Genomic DNA, 23,121 nt, shown 5'->3' on the forward strand with positions numbered 1-23,121 from the left:
TGTAAATTTCGTGTATGCATGCTTTGATTTCGTTTCCAGGGATTGTAAGGTCGATTCTAAGAAGTGGGTTGAAATATAGACACGTTGAATCATTCGGTGAACTGGGTCGTGCTCGCCAAACGACTCTGTCGTTCACCTACTAGTCTTAGATAGCCCTTCATTCATGTTCATAGTTCTGAGAGATCTGTAACTTTTGGTGGACACATTCATGATTGCCTAAATTAGTCGGCGACTCACTGATAGGATTTTAGACCGCCTTTTGCATGCCCCCTTTGCGCTCTTTAACTGTATCTTTTGGCGGACAACCTTGTCGTTGCCGAAAGTAGTCGGCGTCTCGCCAAATTGACTTTTTCATCGGTAATTTGCCTAGATTTCAAGCTAATTCCTTCAGCGAGTTTGACCTAGATCGCCAAAGAGATTAGTCGATTCACCAACTGGATCGGCGAGTCCTTGTGCAATAAGATTCTCTGTGTTTGGGTTGAGTTTCGCCTATTCTCTTGATCTTTTACAGATATGGTACGCACAAACTTAAACAAACTACCTTAGAAAAAGGGAAAGGGAATCACAACCAATGAAGAAGGATCACTTCTTTCACATAAAAGAAAGCAAGATCTTCTACCAGGAGATAAAGGCAAACGAAAGAAGCATATCTCTAGAAAAGGGTTAGCTGTTGAGCCAGATTTTTCTGAGCCAGAAGATGAAGAACCGTTGATTCACCAACATAATGGGCTTAGGGATAGACCTCAATCAACAACTATCAGAGTTACATCAGCTGCAACTCCTCCGATTACCAAATAAGTGTCAAACCCGGCTCCACCTTTAGTGGCCCCTGCACTCCTCGTAGCTCCTCCTCCACCCAGATTGCTGAACAGATTGAAAGGTGATGGCTTACGAACCGTTCTAGAAGAAAATTTACTATCTATAGAGGGTTTGGAAGGTAAGAATGCTGAGGTGCTTGACACGTTCAAGTATCATGAGTTCGAGCAATTCACTAGGCCATGGGGCCATTACATCCCTTCCTGGGTTCGGGAATTCTACTTAGTCTATGCAGAGTTGGTCCCGAAAAATAAGAAAAAGGCTAGTGAGTTCCAAACGGTGATGTTTGTTATGGTTAGAGGCAAGGAGGTAGAGTGTCACAGCGAGCATATTAATGTTGTACTAGGTCGACCGCTGCACTCGGTACTGCCCTACCAGGGTTTACCTATCATTTCGTCCCTGGATGATTTGAAGGGTTGGTTAGCTCCGATGATTTTTGACATCACCCTGAGGTGGTTGGGTGCAGGAGCTCCGATTGAGAAGAGGGATATGAATATCGCCTCCCAGTACTGGTTTGGCTTCATCAGCAGCACCATCATGCCATCCCAGAACGAGTGTATTCTGCGTCATCCTAAGGCGGCTTGCCTTGGTTCTATCATGGTCAGGAGGCGATTGACCTGGGACTGCTGGTTTCACATGATATAGCTACGAGAGCCAAAGAGACATATATATCTCTGCCTTTTCCTGTTCTGATCACCGAGTTATGTCGGCGTGTCAGAGTACCCCAGGACCCTCCCAGCGATATAGAGGTCACCCCATCTTCTGCCACTGATATCTGGAGTATAGAGGCCAAGTTCACATGAGAGGAGGTTGTTAGGAGAAGAGCAGCCCCAACAAATACTTCTCTAGAGGTTGATGTTGACTCAATGCCATCAGAGGCATCCTCAACTACTTCGGCTTCGGAACCTTCAGGTATGCCCGCTCCTTCTTCCCCTTCACATACTCCAGGAACGTCCTCTTCCTCCTAGCCTGCCAGGATCACTCTGGCCATGATCCTGAAGATAGGGTAGTTGTCATATTCAGCTAATGTGAGAGCTACCCGATTGGAGAGGTCTGTTCCAGGGATGATCAACATGGCCATACTAGCAACACTTACGCCACTTAGACCGCTGTTGATACCCTTACTGTGAGAGTCATTACTTGTGAGATCAGACAGGGAGAAGCCTCTGAGTTAGCAGCTTTAAAAGCCGAGATTGCAAGTTTGAGGAAAGACGTAGACTACCTTAAGTCTACTGACTTCACTTCACTAATAGAGAGGGCAGATGATGAGGATGCTCCTGAGACCACCGATGATGTGCAGGGGGATTGCATAACACATGCAGAGTCGGATGCAGAGACCGATGATGAGTTGATATCAATGATGCTAAGGAGAAACAGGAGAGCAGAGATGAGGGATTTTTCAGAGACTTGCCAAATCTGATAGAAACGGTTGTTCAGCCAGTGATCCAGACATTGTCGGCTGAGATGTCCACAACAACTCCTAGCAGATCTGACACTGCTATTCACTCTGACACTAATTCGGGCACTGATGCCGATATACAGACTGCTCCATCAACCACTGTGACCCCGAAAGAGAGAGAGATTGCATAAACAAGACCTTTCTTCACCCCCTCTCTATCTTTCTTTACTTTGCATTGGATTCTGTATTATTTGCATTTGAGGACAAACACTCTTATTTGTGGTGGGGTGAGGCCCACCATGTTTTGCTTGTTTCAAATAATTTTGTTTTGGTGTACATTTGGGTTGTCTATTTTTAATTGTGTTTTTAAAATTGCTTTGCAATTGTTCGAGCTTGTGACTCTGTTTCAGTTTATTTTTTATTGCAAAATGATTTTGGCCCTATTTTGACCCTTCCAATTTTTTTTGAATTCTTTGCACATTTTTGCTACCTCTCATGTGTTGAATATGGTTGTTCTTGAGTCTCGGTTTTGATCAATACTGATGACTTTAATAGTGCTAACAATTGAACAAACATGAATGCACGGCTATGATGAAGCCAAATAAAGTTGCATAGACAATATGTGAACTCTGTGCATCTCGTTGTGATTAGCCATTTATCGAATTGATTCTCTTGTAATGACCGTTGTACACTAGTGAAAGTGTGTAGTCTTGTTTGACTTAAGTGTCGATGCCGTGTGTGACGAGCTTACTTTGAACCTTGCATGAATAAACCTAGAGTTTGCCCTGTTAGTCTGATTGATTTAGAAAGGTGTGCTCTTGAAATGATCTTAGGCAACTTTAAAGAGTGTGAGCCAAATTTAACATATACCTCTTTTGTGGCCTACCCGTGAGTGTGTGAAACTCTTTTGAACAGCCTTTGAGCCTTACCTTTCTTTGAAAGAATCTTGATAAACCCTAGAGCTTACTTGACCCACTACCTATAATCATCTTGACTGGTAGTTTAGCGAATAGCCAACGTAGGACAAAAGTCTAAGTTGGAGGTGTGGTAAAAAAGGAAAAGGGGAAGTCAAAAAGTGTAAGTAAAGTCCTCCTTAACCCCTGGTGTTGCAGAACAATGGAAACACTTCAAAACAAACATATTTGTGGAATAAAGTACCAAATAAATCGGGTTCCAAAGTAATCCATGGAGGTGAACAAAAAGATGACTTAGAAGCACTAGAAAAAGAATTGATAAAGAAAAAGAAGGGAATGCCTTGAGAACACCACATCTCACGAGGATGAAAAGTTACTGAGCCTAAATGACCATACCTTTACACTCAGCCCCATTACAAGCCTTAGAAAGACCTTTTTGATCTTGAGTGAGCCGAACCGAAGATCAATTGGAAAATAAGGCTAAGCCTATGGGTGAAAACATGCATTGTGTTCTTCTTTTTGAGTGTGAGCGTTGCATCTGATTCCTGATCTTGAATTGATTAGCCTCTGTGTGTGAATATGGAATTATTCTTTATGTGAGGGCATTTGGATACTTTTTGTTGAACTTGAACTTGCACAAGTAGCAAGTATTGCGAGCATGAGAATCTTCGATAATGTGGTGTCACAACTTGAATCTTTGAGTACACAGTTGATCTTTGCATGAGTAATTTGAGTCTTGTTGTGTGCATTCATGATTGAGTGTTGTGTAGCACTGTTTGAGACATCCCTTTTGAACGGCTGAACTTATGCTTGCTTGAGGACAAACAAAAGTTTAAGTTGGGGGTGTTGATGAGTCCACAAATTGGACTCATTTAGGGCTTTATTTTGATAGAAATAGTGTCCTTGTTTATTGTGTCTCAATATCTGATGAAAACTCTTAAGTTTCAGGTATTTGAAGTTTTAGTGGAAGCATTGACACTTAGGCGCAAAAATGAACAAAAAGGCTGAAAAAAATGAAGAAGCTGAAGACTGAGCATCGTCAATCACACTTGGCGATTTGCCGAAGGGAAGCACTCCGCCCTTTGTTCCAGTACGCGAAGCCCTGAAGAAGCAGGATGAAAAAGACGATGAAAGGAGCAGTCGGTGTTTCGCTAAATAATTCTGTGAAGCAGTACTATCTCGCCCAATGACACAGAGCACGACCATACTAAAGGCTAGTGCAAGACGGCGACGAACTACACCAAAGGGCGAATCACCGAGTTAATCGGCGATTTCGACTAACCTCGCCTAAAGATCTGCAAGCGCTACTTTCTGAAGTCTATAAATACTATACTTGTTGTTAATTTTTAAAGAGTCGAACATTTATTTTAATTTTCACAATAGAGTAGTACTTTTTGGGATATTTTCTCTCAAGTTTTGAGAGGGTTTTTCGGAGACTTGAAGAAAGAAGGATTTCATCTTCCCAAAGTTGGAAGTGGGTCTTCTCGATTCTTCTTCCTTTTCTTAAATCAAGGTTTAATTCCTTATACCCATGTGATTTTAGTACCATTTTAGGTGTATTTTGTTATTTCTGGATGTCTGGCTAAAAACCCCATTCTTGGGGTGTGATTTAGCAAATATGTGTTAATATTACTGTTGAGTCTTGCTTGTTGATAGGTTAGATGTATTTGAATGGTGATTTCACCTTGTGGTTGTGGTTTAATCTAATGGTTTGTAGTTGCAAATACAAAACCACCCATCTGTTTTCGGCTTGCCCGAGAGGGAGGTCGCGAAACCAAGACCGCTAGATTGATGGCCTAAGAAGTGGGTCAACATGAGGTTCACCCCGAGAGGGTGAGCCCTAGTCCCATATCCTAACACTTAACTCAAGGGAGTGAGTGAGGTACGTCGTAGGCTGGCCTTCATGCGGCAAATGGGTGTTCGAGGGAACACATTTGAAACGGGGTAAGTTGCCCGAGAGGGAACTTATTTCCATCTAAAGCTTAGCCTAGTCACTATTATCTTGCAAATTTCCTATCGAAACCATGTACCCAACGATTTATCTCAACTTGTATTGCGGTCACACCCCAAGAACTTGTCCCCATACTTGATTATCTTGTTATTTTTGTTGTTTTTTACTACTTGTGACAAAACCCCCATTTGATATTTTACACCTTTGTGTCACCCCTTTTAATTTACAATGTTTTTAATCGTTAATGTGTTTAGCTACGACTAGTTTGAACTTAGTTTTATTTTTCTACTAATTCTGAAAACAATTCCCTTGGGACACGATCCCAACCCTTGGTTGGGTTACTATATTATCGGCGATCGTAGACACTCGTACAGTAGGTTAGTGTCGTTGGTCACGATAAGCATCAGCCCTCAACATGTTTTCTAACACTTGAATAGTCCTCTCTGATTGCCCGTCCATCTGTGGATGGAAAATGGTACTAAAAGTAAGTTTTGTGCCTAATTCATCTTGCAATTTCCTCCAAAACATGGATGTGAATTGGGTACTACAGTCTGAGATGATAGAGAGGGGCTCCCCATGAAACCTCGCTATCTTTTTCACATACACCTTAGCCAATTGTTCAGCATTATAATCTATTCTTATCGGAATAAAGTGGGCTGACTTAGTCAATCTATCAACCACTACCCAAATAGAATCAAACTTCCTCAAAGTCTTGGGAAGACCAACCATGAAATCCATGGCTATCTTCTCCCACTTCCATTCCTGAATTGACATTCTTTAAAGAAAACCTACAGGCCTTTGGTGTTCATATTTCACTTGTTGGCAATTTTGACACTTAGCCACAAACTCCACTATATCCTTCTTGATGCTCGGCCACCAATAAATTCGCTTCAAATCTCGATACATCTTGGTCACACCCGGATGAATAGAATATCGCAAACCATGAGATTCTGCCAATAATTTCTGAATCAAGTCATTAACTCGAGGAACACAAATTCTTCCTTTAAAACTGAGCACGCCTTCCGCATCAAGAGTGGTATCTTGTGCCTTACAAATCACAGTCTTTTTTCTAAGCTCCTCCAAATTTTCATCTTTAAATTGTTTGGCCTTGATCTCATCAATTAATGTGGCCCTCACTTCAATGCTCGCTAACACCCCACCTCTTTTTGAGATGCCCAACTGCATGAACTTAGACTCTAAGGTCTGAATTTCCTTAGCCAAAGGTCTCTTGGCTACACTCAAGCAAGATAAACTACCCATACTCATCGTTTTTTGACTCAAAGTGTCTGCCACCACATTAGCCTTGCACAGATGGTATTGAATAGTCACATCATAATCCTTGAGTAACTCCATCCACCTTCTCTGTCTCAAATTCAGATCATTTTGAGTGAACACATGCTGCAAATTGCGATGATTAGTAAATACCTCACACTTAACACCATAAAGGTAATGCTGCCAATTCTTAAGAGCAAACACTACCGCTGCCAACTCCAAATCATGTGTTGGGTAATTCCTCTCATGCACTTTCAATTGACGTGAGACATAAGCTATAACATTCTTATCCTGCACCTACATAGCACCCAAACCAGAATGTGAAGCATCACAATAAATAATAAAATATTTGCCTTCAATCGGTAATGCTCTATAGGCGCGGTGGTCAAGAGAGTCTTGAGCCTTTGGAGGCTCTCCTCACATTTTTCAATCCATTCAAATGGTATCTCCTTTTTGGTCAAATTGGTCAAGTGAGTGGCAATAGAAGCAAAGTTCTTCACAAATCGACGATAATAGCTAGCGAGCCCAGCAAAGCTCCTAACTTCCGTCACAGATCTAGGACGAACCCAATTATTAACGGCCTCAATCTTTTGAGGATCTACCATTACCCTTTCTTTTGAAACGACATGCCCTAAAAATGCAACCGAAGTCAACCAAAATTCACACTTAGAAAATTTAGCATACAACCTTTGTTTCCCAAGAACACCTAAAACAATACGAAGATGGTCAACATGCTCTTCCTCACTTTTCAAATAGACCAAAATATCATCAATAAAGACTATGACAAAAGAATCAATAAATGGCTTGAACACCCCATTCATTAAACTCATGAAAGTTGTAGGTGCATTGGTCAAACCAAAAACTCATAGTGCCCATAGTGAGTTCTAAACGCCGTTTTGGGCACATCCTCTGGCCTAATTTTCAACTGATGGTAGCCAGACCTTAGATCGATCTTAGAGAAAACTGATGCACCTTGCAATTGGTCAAACAGATCATCTATTCGAGGCAAAGGATACTTGTTTCGAATAGTGCCCCTATTCAATTGCTAATAATCTATACACATTCTCATACTGCCATTCTTTTTCTTAACAAACAAAACTAGGGCACCCCATGGGGAAGCACTAGGACGAATAAATTCCTTATCAAGAAGCTCTTGGATTTGAGCCTTAAGCTCTCCTAATTCTGCTGGAGCCATGTGATATGGATGGATAGAAATGGGACGAGTACCAGGTTCTAAATCAATGTAGAAGTTTATATCTCTATCCGAAGGCATAACATGCAAGTCATTAGGAAACACTTCTCCAAATTCTGACACCACAAGAATAGACTCAATGGATGGAGCCTCAATCTCAACATCCCTAATATGAACCAAATAAGTCAAACAACCCCGCCCAATCAATTTCCTAGCCCGAATGGAGGGTATGATCTTGGCTTGCTTAGGCTTGTACACCCCTTCCCACTCTAATTTTTCCCTTCCCAAAATTTCTAGAGTTACAGACTTAGTATTACAGTTAAGCACAACATAATAGGGGGACAACCAAGTCATGCCTAAGATTATATCAAAATCATTCATATCCAAAATCACCAAATTATCCCAAGTCTAAAAACCCATAAACAAAATAGGACAAGCATGATAGACACGGGTGACTATGACTGACTCTCCAACTGGGGTAGAAACTTGGATATGGACATCAAGTATATCATAAATCATATCAAACCTTGAGGCAAATCGCACAGATACATAAGAAGAAGTAGAACCCGGATTAAATAACATATTAGCCATCCGGTCACAGACAAGAATAGTACCTGTGATCACTATGTCAGACACCTCTGCCTCATTCTTGCCCAAAAATGCATAACATTGAGCCCTATCGTCTTGACGAGCCACTTCCCTTCCTGGTTGCACGTTACCCCTGCCTGCATTACCATTTCCTCTACCTCCACGGCCTCGCTGATTACCTCCTCGCCAACCTTGTGGATGCCCTCGACCATTATTACCATTCCCCGCGGGTACCACTGCTCTAGACTGCAGTTGTGTGGAATCTAACACACGTGGGTGGGGACAATCTCTCCTCATATTCCCAGGATCACAATAATTGTAACTTGTACGATCAAAAGAGGGCCTGCTACCCGTCGAAGGTGCGACTCCCTGGGTATCATGAATAAAATTATGAGGTGGAGTTCTGGAGTAATTACCTGTAGAGGCGGGCATAGTGGACTGAATTGGCTTGGCTGCAAACGTTGGCCTCCCTGAACCTCTGAAATAAGAACCTTGAAAGTTGCCTGAATTCTTGGCCCTTTTTGTCAATGCCTTAGCATGACTGTCTCGCCTCACCCCCTCCACTTTCTTAACATAGTCTGTTACCTCATTAAAGCTCCTCCCTGTAGAAGTCATATGAACAAATAATACTTGCAACTCATAATTTAGTCCCCTAATAAATAACCGGATTCTCTCTTCCTCAGTAGTCACCAATTGAGTAGCATATCTAGACAAAACATGAAACTTGGCCTCATAAGCAGCCACAATCATACCACCTTGCTCCAAAGCCATGAACTCATCCTTCTTGCTATCCCTCAAAGTCCTCGAAACATATTTCTCCAAAAACAGAACATGAAATTGGGTCCAAGTACGTGGAGGTAAAGTAGAAGATCTGCATTCCATATAAGCACTCCACCACTGCTTAGCCTCACCTTGAAGTTGAAAGGACACAAACTCAACCCCATGCTGATGGACAGTTCCAAACTTATGAAGCCTCTCATACCAATCTAAGATGAACTCATAAGCATCCTCATTCTCAGTACCAAAAAACATAGGAGTCTTTAGCTTCAAAAACATAGTCAACATTTCATGCTCATTACTAGCCATAACAAAACCCAACAAAGGACGGAAGAAGGCATCGTTACCTCCCGTTCCACCCATCATGGGTGCAGTGCTAGCAACAAGGGATTAGCTAGAGCTTGATTTGCTTGAACAGAAGGAAGTACTCCAGGACCAACCAACTCTTTCAAGAATGAAATGATCTGTCGAGCTAACACTGGGTCTATTGGAGGAACATCGGTAGTCCCAGCCTGCACCTCTTCCTCTTGTCCCACATCCTTAACATTCTCAATATCAACATTCTTCTCTATCTCTTCATGATGCGCATGAGGGTTCTTATTCACAAGAGCATTCTCAACAGGAGCTCTATTCCCAACAGGCGCTACTCTTCCACGGCGTCTAGCACTAGCTTTTCCTTTACCCCTGCCTCGACCGCGACCCTTTGCTGCAGATTCCTCAGCTGGAGCATTAACGGGAGGTACGGGCCTAACGCTGTTGAATCTTGTATTAACCATCTGCGGATAAAAGAGTGAAAGATGTTAGATACCAATTTGAATCGCCAGATACTAATTAGAATCAAGTCATAGCAAGAGAGGAGACAATAGAAAACAGAGAGATTTCCTAAAGTCTTATTGTCTCTCGAAGAAAAGTAAAGGCATTCCCGTACCGTTCCATAAGATCTACTAGACTTTTTTGGTATATCGAGATCAACAAACCTAGGCTTTGATACCAATTTTGTCACGACCCAGATCGTTGTTATTGGCACCCACACTAATCCTCTGGTGGGAGAACCACTACTACAACCCAAACCAAACAACTAAAGCAAAAACTAAGGCATTTAAGGATACCAAAGCAAGTTAAATACTAAAGAAAGAAATAGGGAGTTCCCATAAACTCCAACAAAAGTCTAACAACAAACTAAACAATGTGGAAGAAATAACCTAGAACCTGAAAATCAATGTACCAAAACATCTAAAGTTCAACAAGTCTAAACAAGAAGGGATACAACCCCAAACTAATTCACTAATAACTAACTAGAAAAGTCTAAGTCCAAAATGGTGGACATAGATGAAAGAGAACCCATGGCAACCCGAAAGAATTGGCTCACCCTTGAGTTCGAATGATCACTGGTCTTCTAAGCGAGGTCTGTCAATAGCCGCCAGAAAATGCCATGTACTCAACAAAAATAAGAGCAAGTGTAGTATCAGTACACAACCATAGTGAACTGGTAGGATCACGCGGCTATCCCAGGAACTGTAACATAAGCAAGTCAATACAACATTATAAACATACAAAATACCGAACATATACAATATCGATTATCACATGCTCAATAATATACACAATTATGACAAGTCATTGGTCCTCTCATGGAACCCAAAAACAAACAATTAGCATACCAGAACGTGGTACCCAATCCAATGTTTATGCAAGAATGTGGCAACCGATCCCATAATTATGCCAAAACGTGGCAACCGATCCCAATTAGTTATGCCGAAATGTGGCAACCGATCCATTCAACACACCACAATCACAATCACAAGTATCTTCTCAAGTTCATACAAATAAGTCATGATTCATGGCATTCATCATTCATCTATCTCATTTACAACCAGTGTGATCAAGAATGCAATATTAGCATACATGCAAGTATCATAACGAAGTAAGAACAAACATACATCACACAATCATAGCATTACAACTATAACCAACCTCGAAACAAGCTTGAAACCCTAAGGAACTTGATCCTTCCCTTTCTGGATTCGTTCCGCTTGTTCTTGGTCTACAAATAATCATAATAACACGAGAATCAATAAACAATAACTAATTACCCAAATTGTTAACAAATCTATGAACCCTAGATTATACCCATGATCCCAAGTATCCAAAATATGGTTGTTTCCACCATAGAATCTAGATCAGAACACTCCCTCATCGATAATTATCCATTATGTTTTACGTATAGAAAAATGGATTCAGGGAATGTAAAACTTACCTTTAGCCTCAAGAATAGTGTTCGTTCCTTAGCTGTAAAAATTGAAAAGTGCAGAATAAGGTCGTTTAGGGGTTTATTTATGACCTTAAATCGCGTCTGGCCCGCCACAGCAGCCCTCACCTAGCTACAGCGGCCCCGCCAAAACAACAAAACCCAATGTCGAAGCTGCTTGCACGAAACAGTGAGCTATTTCAATAATTCCATGAAACGACCCATAAAATGAATAGGTCAAACTAGATCCTAACGTGTGGGTTAACGTCAAAGGTTAAGGGGTTTAGTGGTTAAACATCCAAGTAAGTGCTAGACCCCGTAGTTTAGAATACCTTCTAAGGTTTGGTTGAGGTTGCAAGGTCAAAAGCCAAGCCAAAAGGGGGCAAGCCTAAGCAAAAGGCCAAGGCTGCCCCAAGCATGGCCAACACTGCCCAAGGATCACGACCACTTTCACGAATAGTGGTCTTGACCACGGTCCGTGAAAGGACTCGTGAAGGTCCATTAGACATGTGTGAGACTTGGAATTGAGGCCTAGCTACTGCCTAGGAACCACGACTCGTGGTCTTGACTACGGTTTGTGGGATGATCATGGTCTTGCCTTGGCGTTGTCGGGGCCAAGGTTGTATAAAACTTCATCTAGCCACTACCTAGCATTACCACGAGGGTATTCACGACCTGTGGTGGCCACCACGAGTCGTGATGCCCACCACGAGTCATGGTGCACCTCGTGGTTGGCAAGACAGTGAGCTCACAAGGCTGCCCAAGGAAGGCTTTCCTTCACGAGCCACGTCACAGCTTGTGGTGAAGACCACAGACCGTGGGAAGGCTCGTTGGATTGCCTTCACCACTTGGGAGCCTTGACAAGTTGAGGGAGCTACTGGTCAAGGGACCACGGGCACCACCACGGGACGTGGTCCACTTGACGGATCATCTAGGTGGACGTGGTCCCTGACGGGGGCTGTCCAAAGTACGGGTGAGTAGGTAATTTCCTTTTAATTAATTATGTTGTGGGTTCATTTTTAATTAGCTTATATCATATATATAAATAGTTTTAAGCATTAAAACACTTCATTATTCATTTATTCTCCAAAACACAAATCAAATAAAAAAGTTCTCCCTCTCAAATATCTTCTCTCTAAAAACCTCCATTGAAGAACATAGAAGAAGGTCAAGATAAGGGTTCAAGCTCCAAACTTTTAACTCCAATTTTGTGGGGAAAAATCAACGAAGGTATGGGAATTCTTCATCCTTGGGAAGCCATCACCCAAGGAGCCCTTTCAAAAGCCTTTATCTCAATTCTAGAAAACTCAACTAGCTAGGATTTCAACTCAACTCCGTGGATTCCTTTTAAAGTTGCTTTTAAAGGTTGAATTAGGTTTGTTTATGGATATATGACTGATTTATTTTATTATTTTAACTCAACACCTTCAAGAATCCATGAGACCCCCAATCCTAGCTATGGTTTTTCTTTACATTATGTGATTGTTTTGCAAGTTGGTCCAATTTATTGGATGTGAGTTAATTATGATGTAATTGCATGATATAAGTATTATTTTACATGTATACTTGATTAACCTAGGATTTCTAAGGTGAATTGATATAGTCTAGGGTGCCATGAAAGAGGCTAGTTGAAGGTTTAAATGTGATCCTCCAAGAATGATAAATTTCTTCATGTAATGCCTTAGATTAGATCACCTATACTTGAATTGGTTTAGGGTAATGCTTATAAACATGAATTGACTTGATCATCATACTATATGCATGTTTATGAATATTTGGAGTATAAAGTGCCAATCATGATGTGATTAAGGTATTGATGAGTTGTTGGATCATGGTATTCCCTTATCTAATGTGTTATTGCTATATGTTTGGGATGAGTTGATCCATAGACCTTGAAGGGCATATTATGAAGGTTTGTGAATGTTGACAAGATTGAGTGTGAACTTATGATTTATTTAGAAAGTGAAGGTCCTATGTCTATTGTGTATATTGTGGTATTGTTAAAAGGCCATTATTCCCTTACCCTTACTCTTGATTATGAATGAATTCTCTAGGAAGATGATAATGTTGTTGTTGTGTCATTGCAAGGACAATTACACACACACTACATGCATAAACATGATTATGATGTATGAATGGTGTTAATTAAAAGTATAGTTCTCATATGCACCTTTACACATTATTATGCATGAAGTGAACATGACCATGATGATCTTATTGTGTTGATTGAAATTCCATTCTCATGAGAACACATGATCTTGGTATGAAAGTTATTCTCACATACTAATGTTGATTCTAAGGTTGAAAGTACATTCTCACCTTTAATGAATCTATGAGATATTTTATGAATTGTATTGAATGAAGGGTAGGGCACTCCTTCACACATGTAAATACAATTCAAGACTAATGACATATAATTTGGGATATAATGCTTAGCACCGAGTGGATATGGAAAATGAGGAAAAAGGCCCTTCCGTGAATGCAATAGGTTGGTTCACCTAAAGTGAACTCATGAGATGGAAGCCCCTCCGCCAATGCAATAGGGCGGGTTTCTAGAAGCAATCTCCCTATCCTTTAACTATGTGCCCACATAGGTCTTTAGCTAGTGGATTCACTTAAAAGCTAACACATTTAGTTCTACCTTAGGCAAGTAGGTCACCTTCTTTCGGTGTGGGGTTACACGACATCAGATTCCATATAGCTCACATGGTCTATGTTGGTTATGGCTACTTTTCCCTATATAATAAAGATAATGAATGAGACATGAGCAATCCTATGACTTCTTAATGAGTTTTACTTAGTAGAAGTGGGGGTATGGGACTTCACTTTTACATTGCACAAGTAGACTTAGTAGGAAGTCATGGGATGGTTACTTTGTGTTATGATGAGATTTGAATGCTTGCATGTGTGTTGAGTAGATATTTGTTATGAATGACTTTCCTTATAATTCAAGTAATGTACATGACTATTTCCTTATTTAGGGATATTGCTTATAATGAGGTCTAAGAATGAAGTGCATAACTGAGGTAGCTTCAAAGGAGTACTTAGTAGGGTTGGTATTATAGGATGCCAACCATACATTGCACAAGTGTTTCTTAGGGGTTACTTATGTGATGATTACTTTGTAATGAGATGATCTTGGTATTTGACTTTGTATTATTTTATGATTGGAGGCTATGTATTGTGAAGATTTGGGAAATGTATTATGTTGATGTTGGAGACTATGCTTGTTATTATAATGATATCTCTTATGTTATAATGAAATGTATGTGAGTTGCCTTATTGGTTGCATTCTACAACTATTTCAAAGATGATGTTAAAAAATGGCGTATAACATGATTTCAAATGAAATGTCCCTTTTTATGCATGGTTTAATGGTTTTGTGCATGGCTTCCATACTTAATACTTTTTGTGCTAACCCCATCTTTCTACATTTTCTATAAGTGTAGGCTTTGGAGATAATGGATTCCATCCTCGTGGCGATTTCTCTAGTAGATCAAGAAGAAAAAGATTGGTGAGTCCTCATTGTATTCGAGGGCTTAACCATATGTCCCTTATGTCTTTAATTTGATGTTTTAGACTTATGTAAGGGTTATGTCCCTAAGATTGTATTTCAAGAGTTTTGTTCCAAGCATAACAGATGGTTTGAGACATAGTATCATAGATTCTCTTGCATTTTATAAGAGTCTTCGATTGTAAAGAAAAGTTTAAATTCGCACTATTTTCCTATGCTTTTATGTTCATGTATGCTATGAGGCTGGTATACGACCCCTTCGGGGTCAAGTACGCCGTGTTACTTCTAGGGGTAACCCCGGGTCGTGACAAACATGGTATCAGAGCATAAGGTTTTTGGAATGTTTTTTAGGATGTCTGAAACCACATCTAGTAGAATCTTGTTCATAAATGTGAAGCACACCACATTTTAGGAATAGGATGCTATCAGATGTTAGGAAAAACTTCACTTCTTCATTCTTTGAGTCGTGCGATAGAGTTTAACCTTATAGGGTGTTTCTTCTAATCCTTATCCGGTGATCTACAAGATATGAGTATTCAAGGAGCTTGCACCGGTGGGTTTGAAGAAGACTATGATGATCAAGGAGCTTCTCCTCAAGATCCTCAAGTCCCTATTGACTTAATGTCAAATGTGAAGATTAAGTATGGTTTCCATTGGTTCACTCAAGTCGAGATATAGATTCCGGATTTCTATGGGTCAAAGATGGAGGAAGATCCTTTGGAGTTTATAGAGGAGGTCTCTAGGGTGTTGCACTTTGTAAGAGTAACACCGGTAGAGAAGGCGGAATTGGCCGCTTACCAATTGAAGGATGTTTCTCTATTGTGGCTTAGTCAATGGAAAGGAGTGAGGCCGGTAGAAGCGGGCCCTATGGAATGGGAAAGATTTATGAATGGGTTCGTTGATAGGTTTTTCCCTTTAGAGGTGAAAGAGGCTAAGATACTTGAGTTTGTTAACCTTCATCAAGGTAGGTTGAGTGTTGAAGAGTATGCTCGGGTGTTCACTAGGTTGTCAAGATATGCTCCATCCATAGTTGCCAACCCTAAGATGAAGATGAGTAAGTTTGTGTCAGGTTTATCCAACTTGATAATAAGAGAATGTAGTATGGTTATGCTTGAGAATGATATGGCTATGGATCGTCTTGTGATTCATGCTCAACGGTTTGAAAATGAGAAATTTGAAGAGAGGTCTAGAGGAACAAAGAGGTATAGGCTTGAAGATGATGACTCCTCCCAAGAAGGGTCTTATGGTCAAAGCCATTCCAATATTCCCCCTAAGTTTAACCAAAAGGAGGTGTCTACCCTAAAATCTAAAGGAGTGAGTGGTAGTGGATCTTATGTAGTTAGTCCTACTTGTGCTAGGTGTGGAAAGAAACATAATGGTAAGTGTCTAGCCGGTACAAAGGGTTGTTATGGTTGTGGTGGAAGTGACCACCTAATAAGAAATTGCCCGATAATTACGGCTAGGGGAAGAGAGATGAAGAAAATTAGGACCGATGTTCTTCAAGGTAGAGGTGAACAAAAGTGTCCTCCTAATGTGGCTACCGGTATGTGTTTTATGCTTACCTCTATTCCGATAATACTTGTCTTTTGTGACCTGATAAATTGGATATGATGAACTTTGTATTGTCCTTAGAATTCATGGGTTTAATTATGACCATATGTGGTTATTGGTATAACCCAACTTAGCCATAATGAGTTTTATGATGTGTTGGATTTTGATGATTAGTGGTGTTTAAGTGGTGCCTAGAGATGTTGAGTGAGTAGACATTTTTAAAAGAGGATAGAAGTGTAATCCTCCATGGTTTAGAATCATATTGTGTGATAAGTATGAAGGTTTAGTCATGACTTTCTCCGACCTTAGAATTGAAGGAAGTGATGTTGTAAAGAGTTTGTAAAGGCTTACCCTAAGTGGGGGATAATGTGCTTAGATGGTAAGGTCATTGAGTGTCCTTGATGGTCATGAGTTAGGCTTGCTTGATAATCTCACCTTAAAAGGTGTAGTGAGTTGAGAAGTTTAGTCCCGGTTTGGTAGGCTCATATGAGACTTTGAGTGGTGTTGGTAAGGTTGCTTGTGAGCAAAAAAGTGCTTAGATGAGAACCTCGCTAATTTAGAAGTACCGAATTGGGATCTTAGACCGTCAAGCCAAGAAATAGAAGAATAAGAAATTGCTTTCATGAAAATATGGAGGAGTGGTATTTTAGTAAGGGTGTTAGTTGAAGGTGCTTAACTGGGAGGCCAAGGGCCAATGAGATGCTCCAATATCCTTATGTTCCCTTCTATTTCTCCTCTAGACTAAGATGATAAGTTCTCCTTGACCCATTTCTTGATCATGGAGTCTTGGATGATATGTGTGTCCTATGATTTCCTTGTCCCATAGAGTTACTTTTGTTAACCTTGGTAGGGCTTGGATGCATGACTATTAGACCTCTATTAGTTTTAAAGCCTGGTAGGATTATAGTGGGTCTTAGAAATGATTTGAGTTTTTGGAAAGGAGTAGTAATTGAGGCTTTTGTAAAAAGGGGCTTACTCCCAAGGGGGAGATCATGTTCTTGAGTAGCAACATTGATTGAGAGTCCCGATATCCTCATGTCTTTCTTCTATTCCTATTCTAGCTTGAGACCAAGAGTTCCTTTTTGGGCTTGTTTTATGTTTAGGAGACATGAGTGTTTTAAAAAAATTACATGATCTCCTTATGTTGTGCATGTTTTTGAAAGATTCTTACTTTGTATAAAATGGATTTTTCATGATTTACATAGTCCTCATGTTGTTGTGCATTCTACTTTGGTGATGGCATATTTGACTTCATGAGATGATGAAATGAACATGCTTTGTTGTGTTTTTGATGAAATGGCACTTGGGCTCCATGTTGATTGTGTTATGCGCTTATGTGTTGCCATGACTTCTTTAGATAATGCATGTTCATGAAAACTTATGTTTTGAAGGAAATTGAGTTTATGTGAATTGTTTTCCCTCATGTTGTGGTGCTTTGAGTAAGAGTTGCCTATTGTACTTCATGAGAAGAATATGTGGACATGTTTTAGTTGGGAGTTGAGAAATTCCTCCTTAAATGAATTGCTTTTTTTTTATTTGAGAAAATTTTCATATGAGCTCCATGAGAGTACGTTGATCATATTATGAATAGGAAATGGTAATACCCCCTCGAACATGACAAATTATGAGAATCTCATGCATAAATGAGTTGTTAGATATAGTTCATACTTCCTCCTATAGCATTGGTCATGTTGAATTCTAGTTGATATTTCCTCCTTTGATTAAGTGCACATTGTGAATAAGTGTATCTTGAGTTGTGCATTATTGATGTTGCATGCATGATGGGCTGCTAGTCTTGAGTCGTTATCCCTTAATATGTTTAAAGTGTCATTCCAGGACGAATGTTCCTAAGTGGGGAATAATGTAACGACCCATAAAATGAATAGGTGAAATTAGAGCCTAACGTGTGGGTTAACGTCAAAGGTTAAGGGGTTTAGTGGTTAAACATCTAAGTATGTTCTAGACCCTGTAGTTTAGAAGACCTTCTAAGGTTTGGTTGAGATTGCAAGGTCAAAAGCCAAGCCAAAAGGGGGCAAGCCTAAGCCAAAGGCCAAGGCTGCCCCAAGCTTGGCCAATACTGCCCAAGGACCACAACCATTTTCACGACCAGCGGTCTTGACCACATTCCGTGAAAGGGCTTGTAAAGGTCCCTTAGGCATGTGTGAGACTTGGGGTTGAGGCATATCCACTACCTAGGAACCACGACCTCTACCACGACTCGTGGTCTTGACCACGGATCGTGGGAGGTCTCGTGGTCTTGCCTTGGCATTGTGGGGGCCAAGGTTGCATAAAACTCCATCTAGCCACTGCCTAGCATCACCACGAGGGTCTTAACGACCCGTGGGAAGACTCGTGGGATTACCTTCACCACTTGGGAGCCTTGACAAGTTGAGGGAGCTACTGGTCAAGGGACCACAGCCACCACCACGGGACGTGGTCCACTTGACGGATCGTCTAGGTGGGCGTGGTCCCTGACCTGGGCTGCCCAAAGTAAGGGTGAGTAGGTAATTTCCTTTTAATTAATTATGGTGTGGGTTTGTTTTTAATTAGTTTATATCATATATAAATAGTTTTAAGCATTAAAACACTTCATTATTCCTTTATTCTCCAAAACCCAAATCAAATCAAAAAGTTCTTCTCTCTCTCAAATATCTTCTCTCTAGAAACCTCCATTGAAGAACATAGAAAAAGGTCAAGATTAGGGTTCAAGATCCAAGCTTTTCACTCCAATTTCATGGGAAAACATCAATTAAGGTATGGGAGTTCTTCATCTTTGGGAAGCTATCACCCAAGGAGCCCATTCAAATGCTTTTATCTCAATTCTAGAAAACCCAATTAGCTAGGGTTTCAACTCAACTCCATGGATTCCTTTTAAAGTTTCTTTTAAAGTTTGAATTAGGTTTTTTTATGGATATATGACTGATTTTTATATGATTTTAACTCAACTCCTTCAAGAATCCATGAGACCCCCAATCCTAGTTATGGTTCTTCTTCAGATTATGTGATGGTTTTGCAAGTTGGTCCAATTGATTGGATATGAGTTATTTATGATGTAATTGCATGATCTAAGTATTATTTTACATGTATACTTGATTAACCTAGGATTTCTAAGGTGAATTGATATAGTCTAGGGTTGTTCCATGAAAGAGGCTAGTTGAGGGTTTAAATGTGATCCTCCAAGAATGGTAAATTTCTTCATGTAATGCCTTAGATTAGATCACCTAGACTTGAATTGTCTTAGGGTAATGCTTCTAAACATGAATTGACTTGATCATGATACTATATGCATGTTTAGAATATTTGGAGTATAAAGTGCCAATCATGATGTGATTAAGGTATTGATGAGTTGTTGGATCATGGTACTCCCTTATCCAATGTGCTATTGCTATATGTTTGGGATGAGTTGGTCCATTTCCTTTGAAGGGCATATTATGAAGGTTTGTGCATGTTGACAAGATTGTGTGTGAACTTATGATTTATTTAGAAAGTGAAGGTCCTATGATTATTGTGTATATTGTGGTATTGTTGAAAGGCCATTATTCCCTTACCCTTACACTTGATTATGAATGAATTGTCTAGGATGATGATAATGTTGTTGTTGTGTTATTGCAAAGACAATTAAACACAGACACACTCCATGCATAAACATGATTATGATGTATCAATGGTGTTAATTAAAAGTTTAGTTCTCATATAAACCTTTACACATTATTATGCATGAAATGTACATGACCATGATGATACTATTGTGTTGATTGAAAGTCCAATGCAATAGTGCGGGTTTCTAGAAGCAATCTCCCTACCCCTTAACTATGTGCCCACATGGGTCTTTAGCTAGTGGATCCACTTAAAAGCTAAAACATTTAGTTCTACCTTAGGCAAGTAGGACACCTTCTTTCGGTGTGGGGTTGCACGACACCAGATTCCATGTTGCTCACATGGTCTATGAAGGTTATGGCTACTTTTCCCTATATAATAAAGATAATGAATGAGATATGAACTATACTATGACTTCTTAATGAGTTTTACTTCGTAGGAGTGGGGGTATGAGATGTCACTTTTACATTGCACAAGTAGACTTAGTAGGATGTCATGGGATGGTTCTTCTGTGTTATGATGAGATTTGAATGCATGCACGTGTGTTGAGTAGATAGTTGTTATGAATGACTTTCCTTATAATTCAAGTAATGTACATGACTATTTACTTATTTAGGGATATTGCTTATAGTGAGGTCTAAGAATGAAGTGCATAACTAAGATAGCTTCAAAGGAGTACTTAGTAGGGTTGGTATTATGGGATGTCAACCATACATTGCACAAGTGTTTCTTAGGGGTTGCTTATGTGATGATTACTTTGTGATGAGATGATCTTGGTATTTGACTTTGTATTACTTTATGATTGGAGGCTATGTATTGTGAAGATTCGGGAAATGTATTATGTTGATGTTGGAGACTATGCTTGTTATTATAATGATATCTCTCATGTTATAATGAAATGTATGTGAGTTGCATTCTCCAACTATTTCAAAGATGATGTTCAAAAATGGCATATAGCATGATTTCAAATGAAATGTCCCTTTTTATGCATGTTTTAATGGTTTTGTGCATGGCTTCCATACTTAGTACTTTTTGTGCTAACCCCATCTTTCTACATTTTCTATAAGTGTAGGCTTTGGAGATATTGGATTCCATCCTCGTGGCTAGGACTCTAGTAGATCAAGAAGAAAAAGATTGGTGAGTCCTCATTGTATTCGAGGGCTCAACCATATGTCCCTTATGTCTTTATTTTGATGTTTTAGGCTTATATAAGGGCTATGTCCCTAAGATTGTATTTCCAGAGTTTTGTTCCAAGTATAATAGATGGTTTGAGACATAGTGTCATAGATTCTCTTGCATTTTATAAGAGACTTCTACTGTAAAGAAAAGTTTTAAATTCCGCACTATTTTCCTATGCTTTTATGTTCATGTATGCTATGAGGCTTGTATGCAACCCCTTCGGGGTCAAGTACGCCGTGTTACATCTAGGGGATAACCCTGGGTCGTGACATTCCGAGACCCTCATTTCACAACACACTTCTAACTAACGACGCTCAGAAAATCCCCTTCACGCTAAGATGGATTGTCGGAGTTCTACTCGCCCGAATTAAATTCTGTAAAGTCGTACAGATCCCTTAACGAGTTATCTATCCACTAATGTAATCAAAATTAAAAATAAATCATCCGATTGATACTAGATTTCTCTACACCTTGCTGACTCCTATTTCGTCCAAATCAGGACTAGGTTGAGAAAATCCAAATACAATGAAAAATTTTTTCGGCCCCAAATTTTTTCCCGTTGGCTTTTCCATAACGACAGAATCCAATCGGTACAATTAAAGCATTCTTCATTCATTTGAAAACAATATCATAATTATGTAATATTGATGAAATAAGCACATACACAATTGATGTAATAGTGGTATAATAAACACAAATATTCATAGTACTATTGGTATAATAAGCAAAATGTTAACAATGGTGAAAAGCATGGTGAAAGGGATCGTGAACCGTATGAACTGAATGAAGGTCAATGGTTAAAAATATGAAGATGGATGGAAGGAAAGAGAAAAAAAGTACCAATACAATACTTCACTACCATATTCAACACCATATTTACCACCTCCATATATTAAAATAGATAAATTATTAACAAGAAATACACCACAATTACTATAAAGTATAAACATGCCATTCGCTTTCACAGTTCAACTATGATTTTTATTTAGAGTGAAATTTAATTTTTTTTGAGCAAGTTCTTTATTGGTTAAAAATATACCAAACTTAACCCACAATGTAGAATATTTAATAATATACTTATTTTAAAACCAAAATTATAAAATGGGTGTTTTTAGTGTACTGATTTATAATAGGAAAGAAATTTGATTATATTTTAGTGTAAGTTATTCATTATGGTTTAAAAAATGATTATCAATATTTGTTCAAAATTTATGTCATTTAATATATTAATTTCTTTTTAAAACTAAAATATATGAAATGGGAGAGAGAGTAATAGAACTCCGCGCAAAAAAAAAGTTTTTATTTCAATAGTAATAGTGTAGACACGAAATTTTTGACAGAACTTAAGGTTTTACACCATTTTTAATGCTTAAATATTTTGTTTAAATATTTAAATTAAATACTTTATGTTTCATCATATTTTAAAAGATTTAAAAACAAAAAAAAAACTATATGTTTTAATTTAATTTAAATTTAACAAATAAGCTAGTGTTTCTTATTTTTAATTAACTATTTAACTTATCTTGTATTTAACTATTAGTTCAAGAAAGTAAGTTAATTTTTTTATATAATTTAATTAAAAAATCAATTACTAACTTAAACTAACCCAATACCTCTTATCCTAAATTCACTGCCCATTTTCACCCACATTTACCCCACTACCCATACTCACCTCACATTACCCTCACACCACTCCACTCACTACACACCCATACACACGACATACAACCAACACACACATACACTACTATATTAATACTAGTACTACTACACAACACGGATATACATACAGAAGCACGGAGAGGAAAAAAAAAGAGAAAAGAACACCTAGAAACAACACACACACGCATCATGCTGGAGAAAAAAACAATATACACACAACACTATACCATACAAATACACAGACACATACACAACGAAAAGCAAAAAGGAAAAACAATTGGTAACATACTCACAAACATATTCATGTCTTTATTCTCTTTTTTCATTACTTTTATATAAACACAACATATATTCACACCAAAAATTGTGAATGTTCTAATTAGGGTTCAGTCAAGATTCTACGGTATTTATTCTTTTCATTTAAGGTTCAACTGTACCTTATCTCTTTAATTTATTCATGG

At 39.1% G+C, this 23,121-nt stretch overlaps 1 protein-coding gene across 1 annotated transcript; it reads left to right on the forward strand.

Moving 5' to 3' along the window:
* Nucleotides 1-15,373: 15,373 nt before the first annotated feature.
* LOC125821630 (uncharacterized) lies at nucleotides 15,374-16,282 on the forward strand. Its single transcript, XM_049501043.1, has one exon. The coding sequence runs from the start codon at nucleotides 15,374-15,376 to the stop codon at nucleotides 16,280-16,282; it is 909 nt and encodes a 302-aa protein (XP_049357000.1).
* Nucleotides 16,283-23,121: the final 6,839 nt, after the last annotated feature.

This window comes from Solanum verrucosum, unplaced genomic scaffold (genome assembly GCF_900185275.1).
Source record: "Solanum verrucosum unplaced genomic scaffold, falcon-dt-bn FXZP01000270.1, whole genome shotgun sequence".
NCBI lineage: Eukaryota > Viridiplantae > Streptophyta > Magnoliopsida > Solanales > Solanaceae > Solanum > Solanum verrucosum.